The sequence below is a fragment of the Vicia villosa genome, linkage group LG2 (genome assembly GCF_029867415.1).
Source record: "Vicia villosa cultivar HV-30 ecotype Madison, WI linkage group LG2, Vvil1.0, whole genome shotgun sequence".
NCBI lineage: Eukaryota > Viridiplantae > Streptophyta > Magnoliopsida > Fabales > Fabaceae > Vicia > Vicia villosa.
Window position 1 is genome coordinate 76,834,537 of NC_081181.1, and position 14,391 is coordinate 76,848,927.

At 30.6% G+C, this 14,391-nt stretch overlaps 1 protein-coding gene and 1 long non-coding RNA gene across 6 annotated transcripts; both read right to left on the reverse strand.

Moving 5' to 3' along the window:
- Positions 1-6,671: 6,671 nt before the first annotated feature.
- On the reverse strand, positions 6,672-8,603 carry LOC131651562 (uncharacterized). The gene is made up of 5 exons (XR_009298418.1): positions 8,528-8,603; positions 8,063-8,179; positions 7,657-7,764; positions 7,417-7,529; positions 6,672-7,252 (listed from the first exon to the last, which is right to left on the reverse strand). It is a non-coding gene; the product is annotated as an uncharacterized LOC131651562 (long non-coding RNA).
- A 918-nt stretch (positions 8,604-9,521) lies between these two features.
- LOC131651561 (uncharacterized) lies at positions 9,522-11,582 on the reverse strand. 5 transcript variants are annotated; one of them, XR_009298417.1, is made up of 6 exons: positions 11,042-11,582; positions 10,801-10,859; positions 10,508-10,669; positions 10,178-10,421; positions 10,042-10,122; positions 9,522-9,762 (listed from the first exon to the last, which is right to left on the reverse strand). XR_009298417.1 is itself a non-coding variant. In XM_058921218.1 (6 exons), the coding sequence occupies exons 3-6, from the start codon at positions 10,650-10,652 to the stop codon at positions 10,055-10,057; spliced, it is 354 nt and encodes a 117-aa protein (XP_058777201.1). In that variant the 5' UTR covers positions 10,653-10,669; positions 10,801-10,859; positions 11,042-11,582; the 3' UTR covers positions 9,522-10,054. The 5 variants fall into 5 exon arrangements, 2 of the variants coding, with proteins under 2 accessions (XP_058777201.1, XP_058777202.1); XM_058921218.1 differs by having other exon boundaries at positions 9,522-10,122; positions 10,178-10,270; positions 10,374-10,421; XM_058921219.1 differs by having other exon boundaries at positions 9,522-10,099; positions 10,178-10,270; positions 10,374-10,421; positions 11,042-11,581.
- Between the last annotated feature and the right edge of the window lie 2,809 nt (positions 11,583-14,391).

Here is a 14,391-nt window from a genome sequence, read left to right on the forward strand (position 1 = left end):
CACAAATAATATTATCTAAACATAATTAGTATAATAAAAATTAGATGATCAAAAACATTTTAAATATGCTTTAACATTCTATTCTCTCTCTCCTTTCACATATGTCACACCGATTTTTTTATTAGGCTCTCTCTCCATTTCAAAATTCAAACAACTCTCAATTTAATAGAATTTAAAAAATAATGATAAAAGTAATGAAAATAGGATAGAGAGAGAATAGAATGCTAAAGCATATTTAAAATGTTTTTGAAACCAAGAATAATAGGATATTTTACCAACATTATATAGGGTAGTATAAGCAAGCACGGTAGCCTATGGTCACATCAGTGTGTGATTGAGCATTTTAGCGGCTAAAGTCAGTGTATTTTTGAAAAAAATATTTAAGAGAAAATTCCATACGTAGACGCCATTTACATTTTTTTTAGTTCTGCTTTTATTATGTTTAAATGCAGATAAATTAGAGAATCTTGTATTTGATACCTTGGTTACCATATGCATCCTTCTTCCATATCTCAATTATATGTTGAAAAAAATAACAATTTCCATAAAAAGCGATTTTGTGTTTCATCTCTGTAAATGAAAAATATAAAATTCATTTTATTGAGTTAAGAATTTGAATACTCTAATGATTTTGTGTGTTAAACAGGGTATTGCATAGCCAAAGTAAAAAAAAAAAAAAAAGTTACTACAGAGAGTTGCTGCAGAGAAGAAGAATAGGGATCGGAGATAAAAAATATGGATTGGAGAGAAATGACTGTTTTAATTTTTATTCTCCATAAATAATGTTGAACGGTTTAACTTGGGCATTTGTATTTTTAACTTCCATCATTTATCTTCAATACTTGAATGGTTCACTTGGGACAACAATTTTAATTTTAATTGCTAGCAGTTTAAAAAGACTTGTGTGTGGCGGTTTCTTTTAAGGATATTATTGGAATTAAAATAGGCCAGACCAAAACCATGTATCCCCTTTATATATAATATATATATATATATATATATATATATATATATATATATATATATATATATATATATATATATATATATATATATAAAAAGGGATACATGGTTTGGCCCATGTAATAAAAACGAAGACTTGGTGGCCAAAATTTGGAAGATGGTGGTTCCTCCTAAGATAAGGATTTTTGGGTGGAGACTTTTTGTTAATAGATTGCCGACTAAAGACCTATTCAAGATTAGAGGTATTCCTATTCCTTTAAATTCTTTAAGTTGTTCTTTTTGTGAAGCGGAGTTGGAAAGTAGAAATCACTCCTTCTTTAATTGTAAAGTGGTGGACCTAATTTGGAAAGATATTGCGATTTGGGAAGGTAAACCGGTAGGAAAGGAGGATTGTTTAGCTAATTTTTTGGATTGGTATAGTTTTTGTAAAGACAACAAAGTTAGGGAAGGAAAGTGGGGTCTTATTTGGATGGCAACCACGTGGTCCATTTGGTTAATTCGGAACGGTATTTGTTTCCGGAATGATGGATGGAGTGTTGATAATACGGTGTGGAATGTAAAGATTCTTGCTTGGAAGTGGTCTTTTTTGGGAGAAAATTCTAAGTCCAATTATACTTTTTACGATTTCATTAAGGATCCTTTATTGTTCCTTACGTAACTAGAATTGGTTGGTATTTTCTCTTTTTTGGGAGGTTTCGACCGCTTTTGTGTAAACAGGATTGGAGAACCCTTTGTTCTTCCTTTTATTGATTCTTGATTACTCAAAATATATATATATATATATATATATATATATATATATATATATATATATATATATATATATATTATATATTTGGGTTAATGAACTTTTTGGTCCCTCTATATATTGCAGATTTCGTTTTTAGTCCCTCCAAAATTTTCCTTTAAGAAATCGTCCCTTCAAAATTTATTGTCTAAACTATTGGTCCCTAACGTCAAATTTGCTAGAGATTAGCTACGACTTTAGCCACTGATTAGCTACGAAATTTGACGTTAGGGACCAATAGTTCGGAAGAAAAATTTTGAAGGGACGATTTCTTGAAGGAAAATTTTGGAGGGACTAAAAACGAAATTTGAAATATTTAAAGGGACCAAAAAGTTCATTAACCCTATATATATATATATATATATATATATATATATATATATATATATATATATATATATATATATATATATATATATATATCGGGACGACTCAAGTGAGAACAATTGGTTATTATGAGAAATGAGAACAGTGAATCATGACCATTAAATTTTGATTTGTGCATTTTAATGAACTGAATTGATTTCTCTTTCTATGTTGATTTAAAATAAATATTAAGGATCATAGAAAAAGAAGTCAATCTAGTCCATTAAAATCAACAAATCAAAATTTAATGGTCGTGATTCATTGTTCTCATTTCTCATAATAACCAACTGTTCTCACTTGTGTCGTCCCCTATATATCTAAATTTAACCTTATAAAAAAAGGTTTAACTTATTTACCTTATATGAAATGAATGGTTTAAATTGTTTGACCAAAAATTGTAATATTTATATTGATTATTAATTGGTATAACATATATGGTATTTGACTATTTAAATTTGACTAAAAATGAATTGTTTTACCTAAAATTTCATAAAAACCATTTTAATTTTTATATACAACATATATGGTATTTGACATATAAAACACGGACGTACATAAAAAAATATATAATAATAGTCTAAATAAATTCATAAAAATCATTTTAACGTTTTATTAATTTTTTTCGTCATTTGTGATATCAAATATGAATTGTTATGGTATTTACTTTTTTTTTTTCTTTCTAAAAAATTTAATATTAAAAAAAAAACTAAATGATGCAATAATTTTTAATGCATTTCTTCTTTTTTTTTTTTTTTCTTGTTTTAATAATTTTATCTTAAATGTTGCATAGATTTTTTTCGCATGTCATTTATTTTATTTTTATTTTTACTTTAAATTAAATAAAAATGATTAGGGTTCATCAAAGACACTTTAATTTCATCTTCATCATGCAAAATAAAACTTACTAAAAAAATCATTCGCAAAAAGCCCAAAAAAATTGTCCTGGTCTTCATACCATTTCTTCATAACTTCATCATGTTTATCAAATCCAATATATATTTTTTTCAATTCTAGCTTTAATATTAAACTTCTCTCACTTCTTTTCTAAACATCTCTAACCATGATTCTTATAAAGGAAAATTAAAAATTATTTTCTTCTTTTTTAAAAAACTATTGTTTTTAAATCATCAAGCATGATTGTTTATAATTTTGTTATGATTTTACATAAATCAATTATGTACACTTATTTTAAAAAATTCATCTTTTTTTTCTTTTGAATATTATTGTATTAAATCATTAAACATGTTTGTGTAAATTTTTTTTATATAATTTTCAAAATTTTACAAAAATATTATATATATATATATATATATATATATATATATATATATATATATATATATATATATATATATATATATATATATATATATATAAAAATTAGTATAATATATAAAATTACCGGGCTTAACTTTTCTATAAAACTTAGTTCAACCTATTTAAATTGAAAGATTTTTTAAAATATTAGGCCAAACCAAAGTTTAAATACACTTATTTATTAATATATAATTAAAACATATATTATTCAATGTAAAAGTCTTTCAACATTAATAATGATATCTCCCCACACGTACACAATTTAAGAGATACTGTGTGGAGTTACTAAACTTCTCTCACTTCTAGCTATAACTAGTGTCTTACCCGTGCGTTCGCATGGGTACCCGTTGTTTTCGCGCATTGTGATTGAGAAAAATAAAAAATATTAGTAAAAGATTAAGTTTGGGATAAAATTGAAAAGGCTATAAAAATAATAATATTTTATTTGACAAATTATAATGAAGGAAAAATTTTAAAATCGCAAATTCACAAATTATAACGAAGAAATATTCAATCAAATTATATAATTCAATTAATGATAACTATTTAATATAATTGATTAAACTACAAACTATTAGTCCGATCTCAAACTATCAGCTAAGGAGAATCGATTATTTTTTGCTAGCTAAGGAGAAAATTAGTTATTTTGGCTCAATACCAGTTACTTCATTTTCCCGTTAATATTCGTTATTTTGATAAGTAACTTCGTATTCTCGTTAATATTTCAAATTTCTTCCCGTTAATTTTCTATATTTTGATCAGTAACTTCATGTTATTGTTAATATTCATTATTTTGATCAGTAACTTCATGTTATTGTTAATATTCATTATTTTGATCAGTAACTCCTTGCTCCCGTTAATATTCATTATTTTGATCAATAAGTTCGTGTTTCCCTTAATATTCCAAATTCGTTTCCTTTCATATTCAAAAAATTTATCTGTAACTTAATGTTTATGTTAATATTCAAAAATTTATCAGTAACTTCGTGTTCCTATTAATATTCAATATCTTGTCAATAATTCCGTGTTCCCGTCAACATTTATTATTTTGATCAGTAACTTCGTGTTCCCGTTAATATTTAATAGTTTGATCAATAATTTCATGTTTCCATTAATATACAATATTTTGATCAGTAACTTCATGTTTTCGTTAATATTCAATATTTTGATCAGTAACTTCATGTTTTTGTTAATATTCAATATTTCGATCTGTAACTTCATGTTTTTGTTATTATTCAATATTTTGATTAGTAACTCATCATCTCGTTAATATTGAATATTTTATTCAGTAACTTCATGTCTTCGTTAATATTCAATATTTTGATTAGTAACTTCATGTTTTCGTTAATATTCAATATTTTGATCTGTAACTTAATGTTTCTTATATTATACAATATTTTGATTAGTAATTCATGTTCTCGTTAATATTGAATATTTTATTAAGTAACTTCATGTTCCCGTTAATATTCAATATTTTTATCAATAACTTCATGTTCATGTTAATATTGAATATTTTATTAAGTAACTTCGTATTCCCGTTAATATTCTAAATTTGTTTCCGTTAATAATTAATATTTTGATCAATAACATCATGTTCCCGTTAATATTCATTATTTTGATCAGTAAATCCGTGTTTCCATTAATATTCAAAAAATTTATCAGTAGCTTCGTGTTCCAGTAACGTCGTGTTCCCGTTAATATTCAATATTTTGTCAATAACTCTGTGTTCCTGTTAATATTTATTATTTTGATCAGTAACTTCGTGTTCCTATTAATATTCAAAATTTGTTCTCGTTAATATTCAAAATTTGGATCAGTAACTTAATGTTTCCGATAATAATTAAAATTTTAATCAATAACTTTGTTCTCCCGTTAATATTCAATATTTATATTAATTTTATAATTTTTTTACATAATTAAGTTAGATAAACAAATATGGTGTATCATGTCATATTATTTGTTATAATTTTTTAAAGTAAAAACCCAGCTCACATAAGGCACAAGCTGGTCATGTGCCATATAATAACTTGCCTTTCCATCTCTACTTTCTAGTCTCGTTTAAAAGTGAATAATGTTTGTGTGAGAATTTCTATTTATTTTTAAAATGTTGAAATGATCTTATGCATGATTAATTCATGGTAAGCAAATATCAATTTGGTAACAGTTTGAATTCTAATTGTAAACATGCTGTGCTGAAGGGGTCAACATTAATGAAACCTACAGCTACTCAATTGGCTAGGAAAAATCGTCCAGCTAAAAATGTTGCTTCAAGGTAATTATTTGAACTTATTCTTTTTTCAGTGTTAAATAGACATTATTATTTTTGGCAGCCCATCTGGTGGGGTGTATGCGGTAGTAGAATGCACTCTAAATCCATATTTTTTGGAAATCTTCCATGTTAATGCGTTCTGTCACAATATCTCTGTTTGTTCAATCAGGTGTATTAGTTTAAGTGCTTGGTAACTTGTGTGTGTATTTTATTCTGAATTCTTTTTGAAGTCATATATTTCTTTAAGTATTAATCATATGAGGGTATGAATCATAATGTATATTTCTTAAATCCTACCTTGGCAAAAGTAGACTGGACAAAGTTTTCAAGTACTTTACTCATATGAAGTAAAAAAGTATATTATATTTTGTTTTCCTAATACAAGACTGTTGTTCCGAGGAAAATTTTCAATCATTAAGGAAACCTCTATTGAGTACCTAAACCTTAAATGGGAAGAGCAAGAGTGGTTCCTACATTTTGGGGAGAGGGTCTTGTTTTTTATGAGGTGTGAAAGAGGTTTGCCTAATCCACTTTATTCTTTCACTTGTTCTTGCAGGGTGTCACTATTGAACAAAACTCTGCTTGTCCCATGCTGAAACTTACTATTCCCCCTGAGCTTAAAACCGCACACAGAGCACAAAGAATAAGGTTTGTGGTTTTGGATGTTGAGTGTTTCACTGAAATTTTAATGTTAAATTTTCCTAAATTTTTTAATAGACATTAGACATTGAGAAGTATTTTTTGCTTAACAGACCCAAAATGGAAGAGGCAGAACACATGACCGTGGCTGCCCCCAGATTCAAAGCGCATCCATTAAATAGAAGGGTTCGTACATGCTAGATATAATTGCTATTGTTAAGTTAATTTTGGTAAATATTGCCATCATGTTCTCTAATTATGTTTGTAATCTAGATTCTCGATGCTCCTTCGTTGCTGCTTCTCAAAAGGAGCACTCCACGCTTGCTAGAATTTCAAGTAAGAATATCTATATTTACAACAATTTCATTATTATAAAAAGGAAAAGAGCCAAGGTAACACTTAATCAGGAAAACAAAGTTTTTTCAGCTTAAATAATATTGAAGCTCAGGTTTTCTACATCAATTTTTCAGGAGTTTCACTTGAAAACTTTGGAGAGAGCCATGCAACACACATCTGCTACCTCATCTTCACTTCACTGCAATGATTCTGAAAAGGTCAATTTAGTTCATAGAATTTTAAGCAGTAGCATACCAAAGTCCTCTGGTTGCAGGGTTGGGACAAGCATACTTCTGTTTCTGCTCATGAATATAGAATCAAGGATGCCAAAAGGTAACAGATGCCATCATGGAAACTCATTCTAACTTTGACAATATTGAAACCGTGGTGTACTAATTACAGTGTGTTTCTGTAGGCCTACTGCGATGGGCGCCACAAAGCCTGATGGATTGGATTTTACTCATATTTGTAAAGCTCAGCCTCTTCATAAGAAGGTAGTGAGTCATTGCTTACAAATCTTGGTATTATTTCTGAAGAAGTTCTGACTGTGAGTACACAATACTCACAATACTTAGCTGCATAAATTCGACAGATAAAAATGCATTTCATTACAAACAAACAACCAAAATTAAATAATCGATCAAACCATTATAAGTTTATAACTATAAAAAATACAAAGAAATAAAACGATCGGATTTGTTAGGAATGTGGGAGATCATTGATGAAGAAAGTGGCGTACCGTTTGAGAATCAAGTATGAGAACCTTCATGCCGAAGATGTCCTGCAAGATGCGGTTGAAGTAATCGCGCGCAGACGATGTGAGCACCATGTTGTTGTGTGTATGAATTGAATCTGTAGAAGAAAGTGAGTTGATGAGGAAGATGAATGGAAGAGGTTGCGACAGAGACGAAGAAAGGTTTAGAGTTCAGAATTCAGATGACTTTAGAATTCAGCAACATTTAACACCACAAATTCATACCTAACAGTTCAAAACAATCATTGAGCCATCAAAACGTGCTTTCTGAGCAGCTTCAGGTACGTCAAATCGAATGAATCCTGACTCAGCTCCCATTTTGAAATCTATGTACTGAGCAAGGAAACATGAATATAAAATTAATATGCAAGTCATAAGCAAAACAATTCAGAAAAGCAGTTAAGCAAATTCAGCAAATTTGATGATTTAGTAAGGATGAGAGTGAGACATAATGGTCTAGTATCTAAACCAACATTAGGGTATTCAAACAAAAGAAGGAAACTAAATCCTTTTAACAGTGCTAAAAAAATCGAAATTAAAAGGTAAAAGTTATAAACAATAGATGAAGAGTCTAAGAAAAATATCACAGAAGTAATAAAGTTCCAACAGCTGAAGAGCAAAAGAAATTTACCTTAATATCACCAAACTTCTCAAAGATAACCTTCAGTTTCCTGATCCGTTTTTTCACCTTCAGTGGCTTTTTTTCACCTTCTGCGCTGGCTCTGTGCCGTATACGATAACATAGTGTCTAAGATAAAAAAATATATATTATGATTACCATACATATACACTTGCTCTAACTCTGTGCCGTATACGATTGCAGGTTTCGCACAGAATACAGCTAATTCGCACCATATCACAGATCAAAGCTGGACATACCGACGAAGCATCACACATAACGTGACGCCAACATCAAAATATGAGAAGAAAATGTAACATATGATCAAAATTATTTTTAATATACATCGATCAGTAAGCATAATTCCATTATGCTTAGCGGTGTAGCGCTGCTATAGTGGCTATTTAACAACATCGATCAAAATAACAAAACCTCACATAATTTGGCTTACCAAAGAAATGACCGTGCATTCATTACCTTGAAGAAGTATGTTCCAAGTCTCTGCTGTACAGAAAATCTACATCCTGGCCTTTCAGCTTCAAATACACTGCATTAAGCAAGCGAGTAGAAAATTAGAAGAAAAAAATCAAAATCTACGTAGAAATTTAGACCATTTAATTTTGATCCAACGACTGCCGATGTGTTGACTGCACGAATGTGTGGGAATGAGATTTCAGCAAATCCAAATTCATACATATACATAAGAAACATAATATAAAATATATTGTCAGTCAAAAGCAAATATTCTTTTAATATTGTGATGAGTAACCTGCTATGCAAAGCTGCATAGGCGAACACTTTGCAGGCACTGCCGGCGAATCTTCCCCCTTCCACACCACCATACCTGAATGAATAAACACTAAATCAAAATCAAAATCAAAATCAAAATCAAAATCAACTTGTTAATATTAACGGAGAACTATAATACTTTCTAATAAGAGTATGAAAATACCTCTTTTCTAAAATGATACAACTTGTTAATATCATTTGGTGATGTTACATGATCCTTAATGAAAACGGTGACGATCTCATTTCGATGTTGTGTCAGGAATACATTGATCTCTTTCAGAACATGAATAGCAGGTTGCTGTTAAATTTATCATAACTCAAAGTTAAAAGACTTTCACTAAGCATGATCATTCAGAAAAATTCAAAGAATCCCTTACAAAGGCTGTAAATATTGCGCACGGCCCGCGACACAGCCAAATGTCACCATGGTAATCATGCATATCTAACATTAATCCTCTCACACCATTCTGCATAGACAGAAAATTTGTCACCTATAAACAAAAAAATATTATGGCAGTGAATTAAAATGTTTAGAAATATGTGACATACATGCAGCTGATCTGTAATGGAGTCTTCCTGATTCATGACAGACGAAATTTGAGAGTTTATACTCAAATTCGCTACCCTCGAAGCAAAAGAGTTATGAGTTGTAAGCCATGAGTACTGATTAAATGGAAGTTCCATCACCTACACATAATAACATTATTGTATCAGCTATAGAACAAAAATGAAAATAAAAAAGTATGGCGAGGAATGGTAAGATCCTTGGACAATTTCACCTTCTTCACCGTTCTCTCTGCTCCATCACCCTTAACAAAATAACAACAATAACAAATCAAGATAAATTTCAATTCCATAATTAGAATGACCGTTTGGTTGTCTTCTTCATTCTGCAATCTCTTTCACGCGCTTAATTTCTAACTCTGCGAAATGTATATGAATCTGTAGTATACTATACAATATACAATTGAATTGAATTGAATTGAATATACTATACTATACCCTATCTCATGTCAAATCAAAATTCACAAAATTATATACAGGTGTTGAATTGAAAGATTCAGCTTACATTTATCTTTTAACAGAAGTTAGTTCATCTGATTCTGGTTTTGCAACAGAAGCTCTAATAGAAGTGATGACAATGCTATAATTGCATGACTAACTTTTGTAACTGAAATTGACAGGAAAATATAACAGAATACCTCTCCTATTTCCTCAAATGCAACCCCAACCGAAATAAACTCCCTTCAATAAGCTGACCTGCATAATGATAACACGTGAACCTGTTCAACGTCATTAAACCGAACCAAAATCCTGAACACAAGCATACAAACTTACCAATATAAATTATGAAAGAGGAATCAAAGAAAGACTGAATCGACGACATCTCACAGCTGGTGGTTCGAAGGGCCAACTCTTGTGAATTCCAAACTTATATGTGATTGTAAAATCCAAATCAACAGCGTTTCCAAATCGATTGTGGCTGCAAAATCAAAAGATAAAATAAATTCAACAGCACAATTTGGACACGAACCCTTTAGTGCTGCCAAGTCGTTCCTCCATAAGCGTTGAAGTACTTTAACTGTGAAAAAGGAACTTAAATAACTTACAAATATAGAATTGAAATGAACTAATCAAAATTTTGGAAGTCTGCATTGAGAATTTTACCTGAAGCTGAAGCAACTGGATATGATAATCCTGAATTCAACGCATTTAAATAAGCAAAGCTTATGGTGTAAAACATTGGTCCAACACATGTTGAACTACCAAATGCCAAGAATATGACCCGTGTACTCGCCAATGTAAAAACCATAGATAGATCTTCCTTCCCTACATCCACATCATTCAACATTAAGGTAAAGAAACCAAGAATAGAGGAAGAAGAGAGGGAATCTCAGTAACAACTTAAAATATTTAAAAAGAATGAAACTTAAGATAATTCAAGGTATAGCACTACTCACTGTTTTTTCTTCCCAAGCCCCTTCACTCTAACCTTCTTTTCCTCCAAAGATGTTGTATCCTGTCTCAGAATCATTTTCATAACCATATCATTAATAGTTTCCTTTGGAAAACCATAAAGGACAATAACATTTGGCGCCTACCTTTGGCCAAACCCATTTAAGGTAGACAGCAGTCATCTCCTTTAAATTTACAATAGTTACAATAAAAACACAAAAAGAAGAATTAAGAAAAAAACAATACCTAGCAACATCAGTGGTGGCGGCGTCTAATGCTTCCGTAGTGAATTTTTTGATTTCTCCTTCCTCAGTTTCTTTCTCACCAAAATCGATTTCACTCATTGAGTAAAAAAAGAGACAGCACCATAATAATCTCCCTTCACATATTTCTATCTATTTCCATCGAGAACCAAAAGCCAGTATCAGTTAAACTAAATCGACACCGAAAGACGACATACCTTGTTTCCATCGTAGATGCGCGGCGGTGGTGTAGTCGTCGGCGTTGGGGATACGATGGCGAAATCAGCAGTTGCAGGTTCTGCGGGTTTCAATCTAGAGCGAAGTAGGCAGAGGTGGACGTGGGCGGTTGCGAGATGTCGTTGTATGAAGTTAGTTGTGAAGTTGAGGGAAACTCCATGGTTTTTTTTTTCAACTTCTGCGATTGATGTAATATGGAGAGCAGAAAATTGTTGTAACGGTGCTTTCAATTTGTTAACCTCTATTGAATATGGGAAGTTAGATAGATATAGTAACTGCTGGAGGTTTTTAAACGTGAAATGAATTGATGAAAGAGTATAATTTGAAAGAAGATGATGTGGAAAATTGTGGTGAGGGTTGCTGATGTGGACAACCCAAATAATAAGAAAATGGTAGACTTTTCTTATATGATAGATATTAAACTTCTCTCACTTCTTTTCTAAATATCACTAACCATGATTCTTATTTTTAATATTTTGTTACTTTAAACAAAATCGCAAACAAAAATTGGTGGCCATATATTTCATGTGCATATTAACCGTTAAGTTGCTGCCGTCAAGGGAACAATTGGCTGCTCGCGGAATTATCACAGAGGAGAGTGATACGGTATGTGTGTTTTGTTTTAATGAAATTGAAACTGTGAATCATTTATTCGTGGAATGTTTTGTTTCCAGAATTGTTTGGCAGAAAATTGGGGTTTGGTTAGGGGTGGTGCTGGAAAATTGTGTTGATATTGATGACCATTTGATGAGTTTTGAAGGGCGGCTAGTCGGGGTGGTGAGTAAGCGGAAGCGGCTTGTGGTGTGGTTGACAACTGTTTGGGCCATATGGTGGATGAGAAATGAGATCATTTTTAATGATCAAGACTAACATGAAGATCAAGTTGTTCACAAGGCTATTACTCTAGCTTGGATGTGGAATATAATAGGCTCAAAATCTAATACTGTGTCTGATTTTTATTTATGGTGCCATTGTCCGGTACAGTTTTTGAGTTGTTGATTGCTGTAAGTTAACGTTTTGAGTACGTTTTGTGCTCTTGGCTATTTCAATATATCATCGCTTATAAAAAAACCGTTAATTTGCTACAATGGTCAGAATAAATGTATATGCCTTAGATAACAACCTCTACTGCCTTCAGATTAATGAGGGTTTCTTGAATCTTCAATCTCCTCTCTTTGACATGATCTTATGTTATTCTTTCTTTCTTGAGTTGCACTAGTTAATCCAAGTTGGACGATCGTTATTACTTAAAAGAAATGACCAATTTGATCTGATGTCATAGTCACAAAGATTCGATCCTCCAAGACTAGTTAATATAGATTAGACGATCAAATATGTGTGAATACTTACATCAGTATCTGATAACAATAACGATTATTAATAGAATGTATAATGTGCAGTTTACGAGTCACTTGCTTGAATTTACTTGCTCTCCATCAACACATGAAAAAGATTCTGACTTGGGATTATTGGATTATATGGCAACATCAAATGATCCATCTTCTTTAAAGTTAAACACTTTAATTTCTTTATCTAATTTCCTAATTGAATCATCATTATCATCAACTTCTTTTCCTTTGTTCATTAGATCTAACTTTTTGTTATATTTTTTGCTTGGAGGTGACAAATTCTTCATGACCCTATCCTCTTTTTTCTTATCAAATTTCATTTCTTTTTTCACTTCAATTTTTGGTGATGAAATAGATTTATGATCACCTACATATATAATTATAAGGACTAATAATAATTAAACAATATTTTTAAAATCCAAAATGTTGTTTAGCACAAAAAAAATTAAATAAATAAAGAAGAATAAAATTATACCTAAACGAAATTTGAAGCATGAAGTTCTCCATCTCATGAAGAGGACATGGTGGTTTTATTTTATATTTTATATTTTGAAACAAGAAAATATTATGAAGTTCTCCATCTCATGATGAGGACATGGTCATTTCTTCTAACTAATAGTGATCTAAATATGAAATATATAAGCATCTTCATTATGGTGAGGGTGCAGAACAAGTAAGGAACCAACACAAAGAGAAGAATACATCTAATGCAAACCATCATGACACTAATCCACATGATCATGTTTGCATTGATACTTTAAAAGAGGTACATACTAGTATTTTTCCTTTGTTCGATGCATTATTGTTAGTGTCTTACAAACTTGTAATTGTTTTTTTTTTGTTAAAGGGTGTAGCAAAAGATAGCATTAATTTGAATCCAACTTAAGAAAGAAAGAATAATATAAGATCATGTCAGAGAGAGGAGATTGAAGATGGTCGGTTGGTGACTAATGGTTGAAAACTAAAACCACTCTAAAATATACTTTAGGGGGCAAAGTACCCCAATTTTACTAAAAATTAGTTGTTCTTCTTTTGGGACCTATGAATCATGGCAAGAACAAAAGTTGAATCCACTATCAGTAATTTTTTTATAAGCAAAGAGAAATTTGATTGAAGCAAAGAGTTAAAGAGATTACTCTGCGCAAGATACAACAAAAGCAGTAAATTAAGAAAAAACAAAATCAACAATTTAATTAAAGATTTAGGCTAACTTCTCCATCTGCCAAAATAGAATCATAATTACCCTGACCATAACTTTTATCTTCTCAACTATGTCCTACACAGCCAACATCCCTCCTTAAAAAAGAATGTCATTCCTAGAAACTCATAAAATTCAATGCACAACAATCCAAGCACTGTTTGTAATTATGTGGGTACCAAATTTTGTTTTTTAATATTCTAATAAATTTAGGCCTTTAGATTTTTGCCATAAAATTCAAATTATCTTCATATCAAATCCATTCCTTATATTTTATTAAACTCCCCAAACTTCATCAACAAAAATTTGGCTCATATTTAATATTTAATATCTCCTATATAACCATGCACAAAATTCCGAGTAGCTTGGAGCAACATAATAAGCCAAAATAGATTAATGAAGAAAGTCATAAAATCATCAAGAAGGTCAGGATGGCCTTGCAAAAGTGTAGTAACATTTAGAAGTTCAATTACAACAAATCAATTTTAGTCTTTGATGGATGGTGGGATTATTGAGGTGCTACTGCTCAATGGGCTCTCTCAAGAGATGTGTCTGATCAGTGTCCTATTA

Bases quoted from the DNA above. Each gene is read 5' to 3' on its own strand.
- LOC131651561 (XM_058921218.1), bottom strand. From the start codon at position 10,652: ATGGTTTTTACATTGGCGAGTACACGGGTCATATTCTTGGCATTTGGT. The intron at 10,271-10,373 runs GTTCGTGTCCAA...ATCACATATAAG, and splicing joins CGACTTGGCAGCACTAAAGG to TTTGGAATTCACAAGAGTTG. The intron at 10,123-10,177 runs GTAAGTTTGTAT...GACGTTGAACAG, and splicing joins CTCTTTCATAATTTATATTG to GTTCACGTGTTATCATTATG.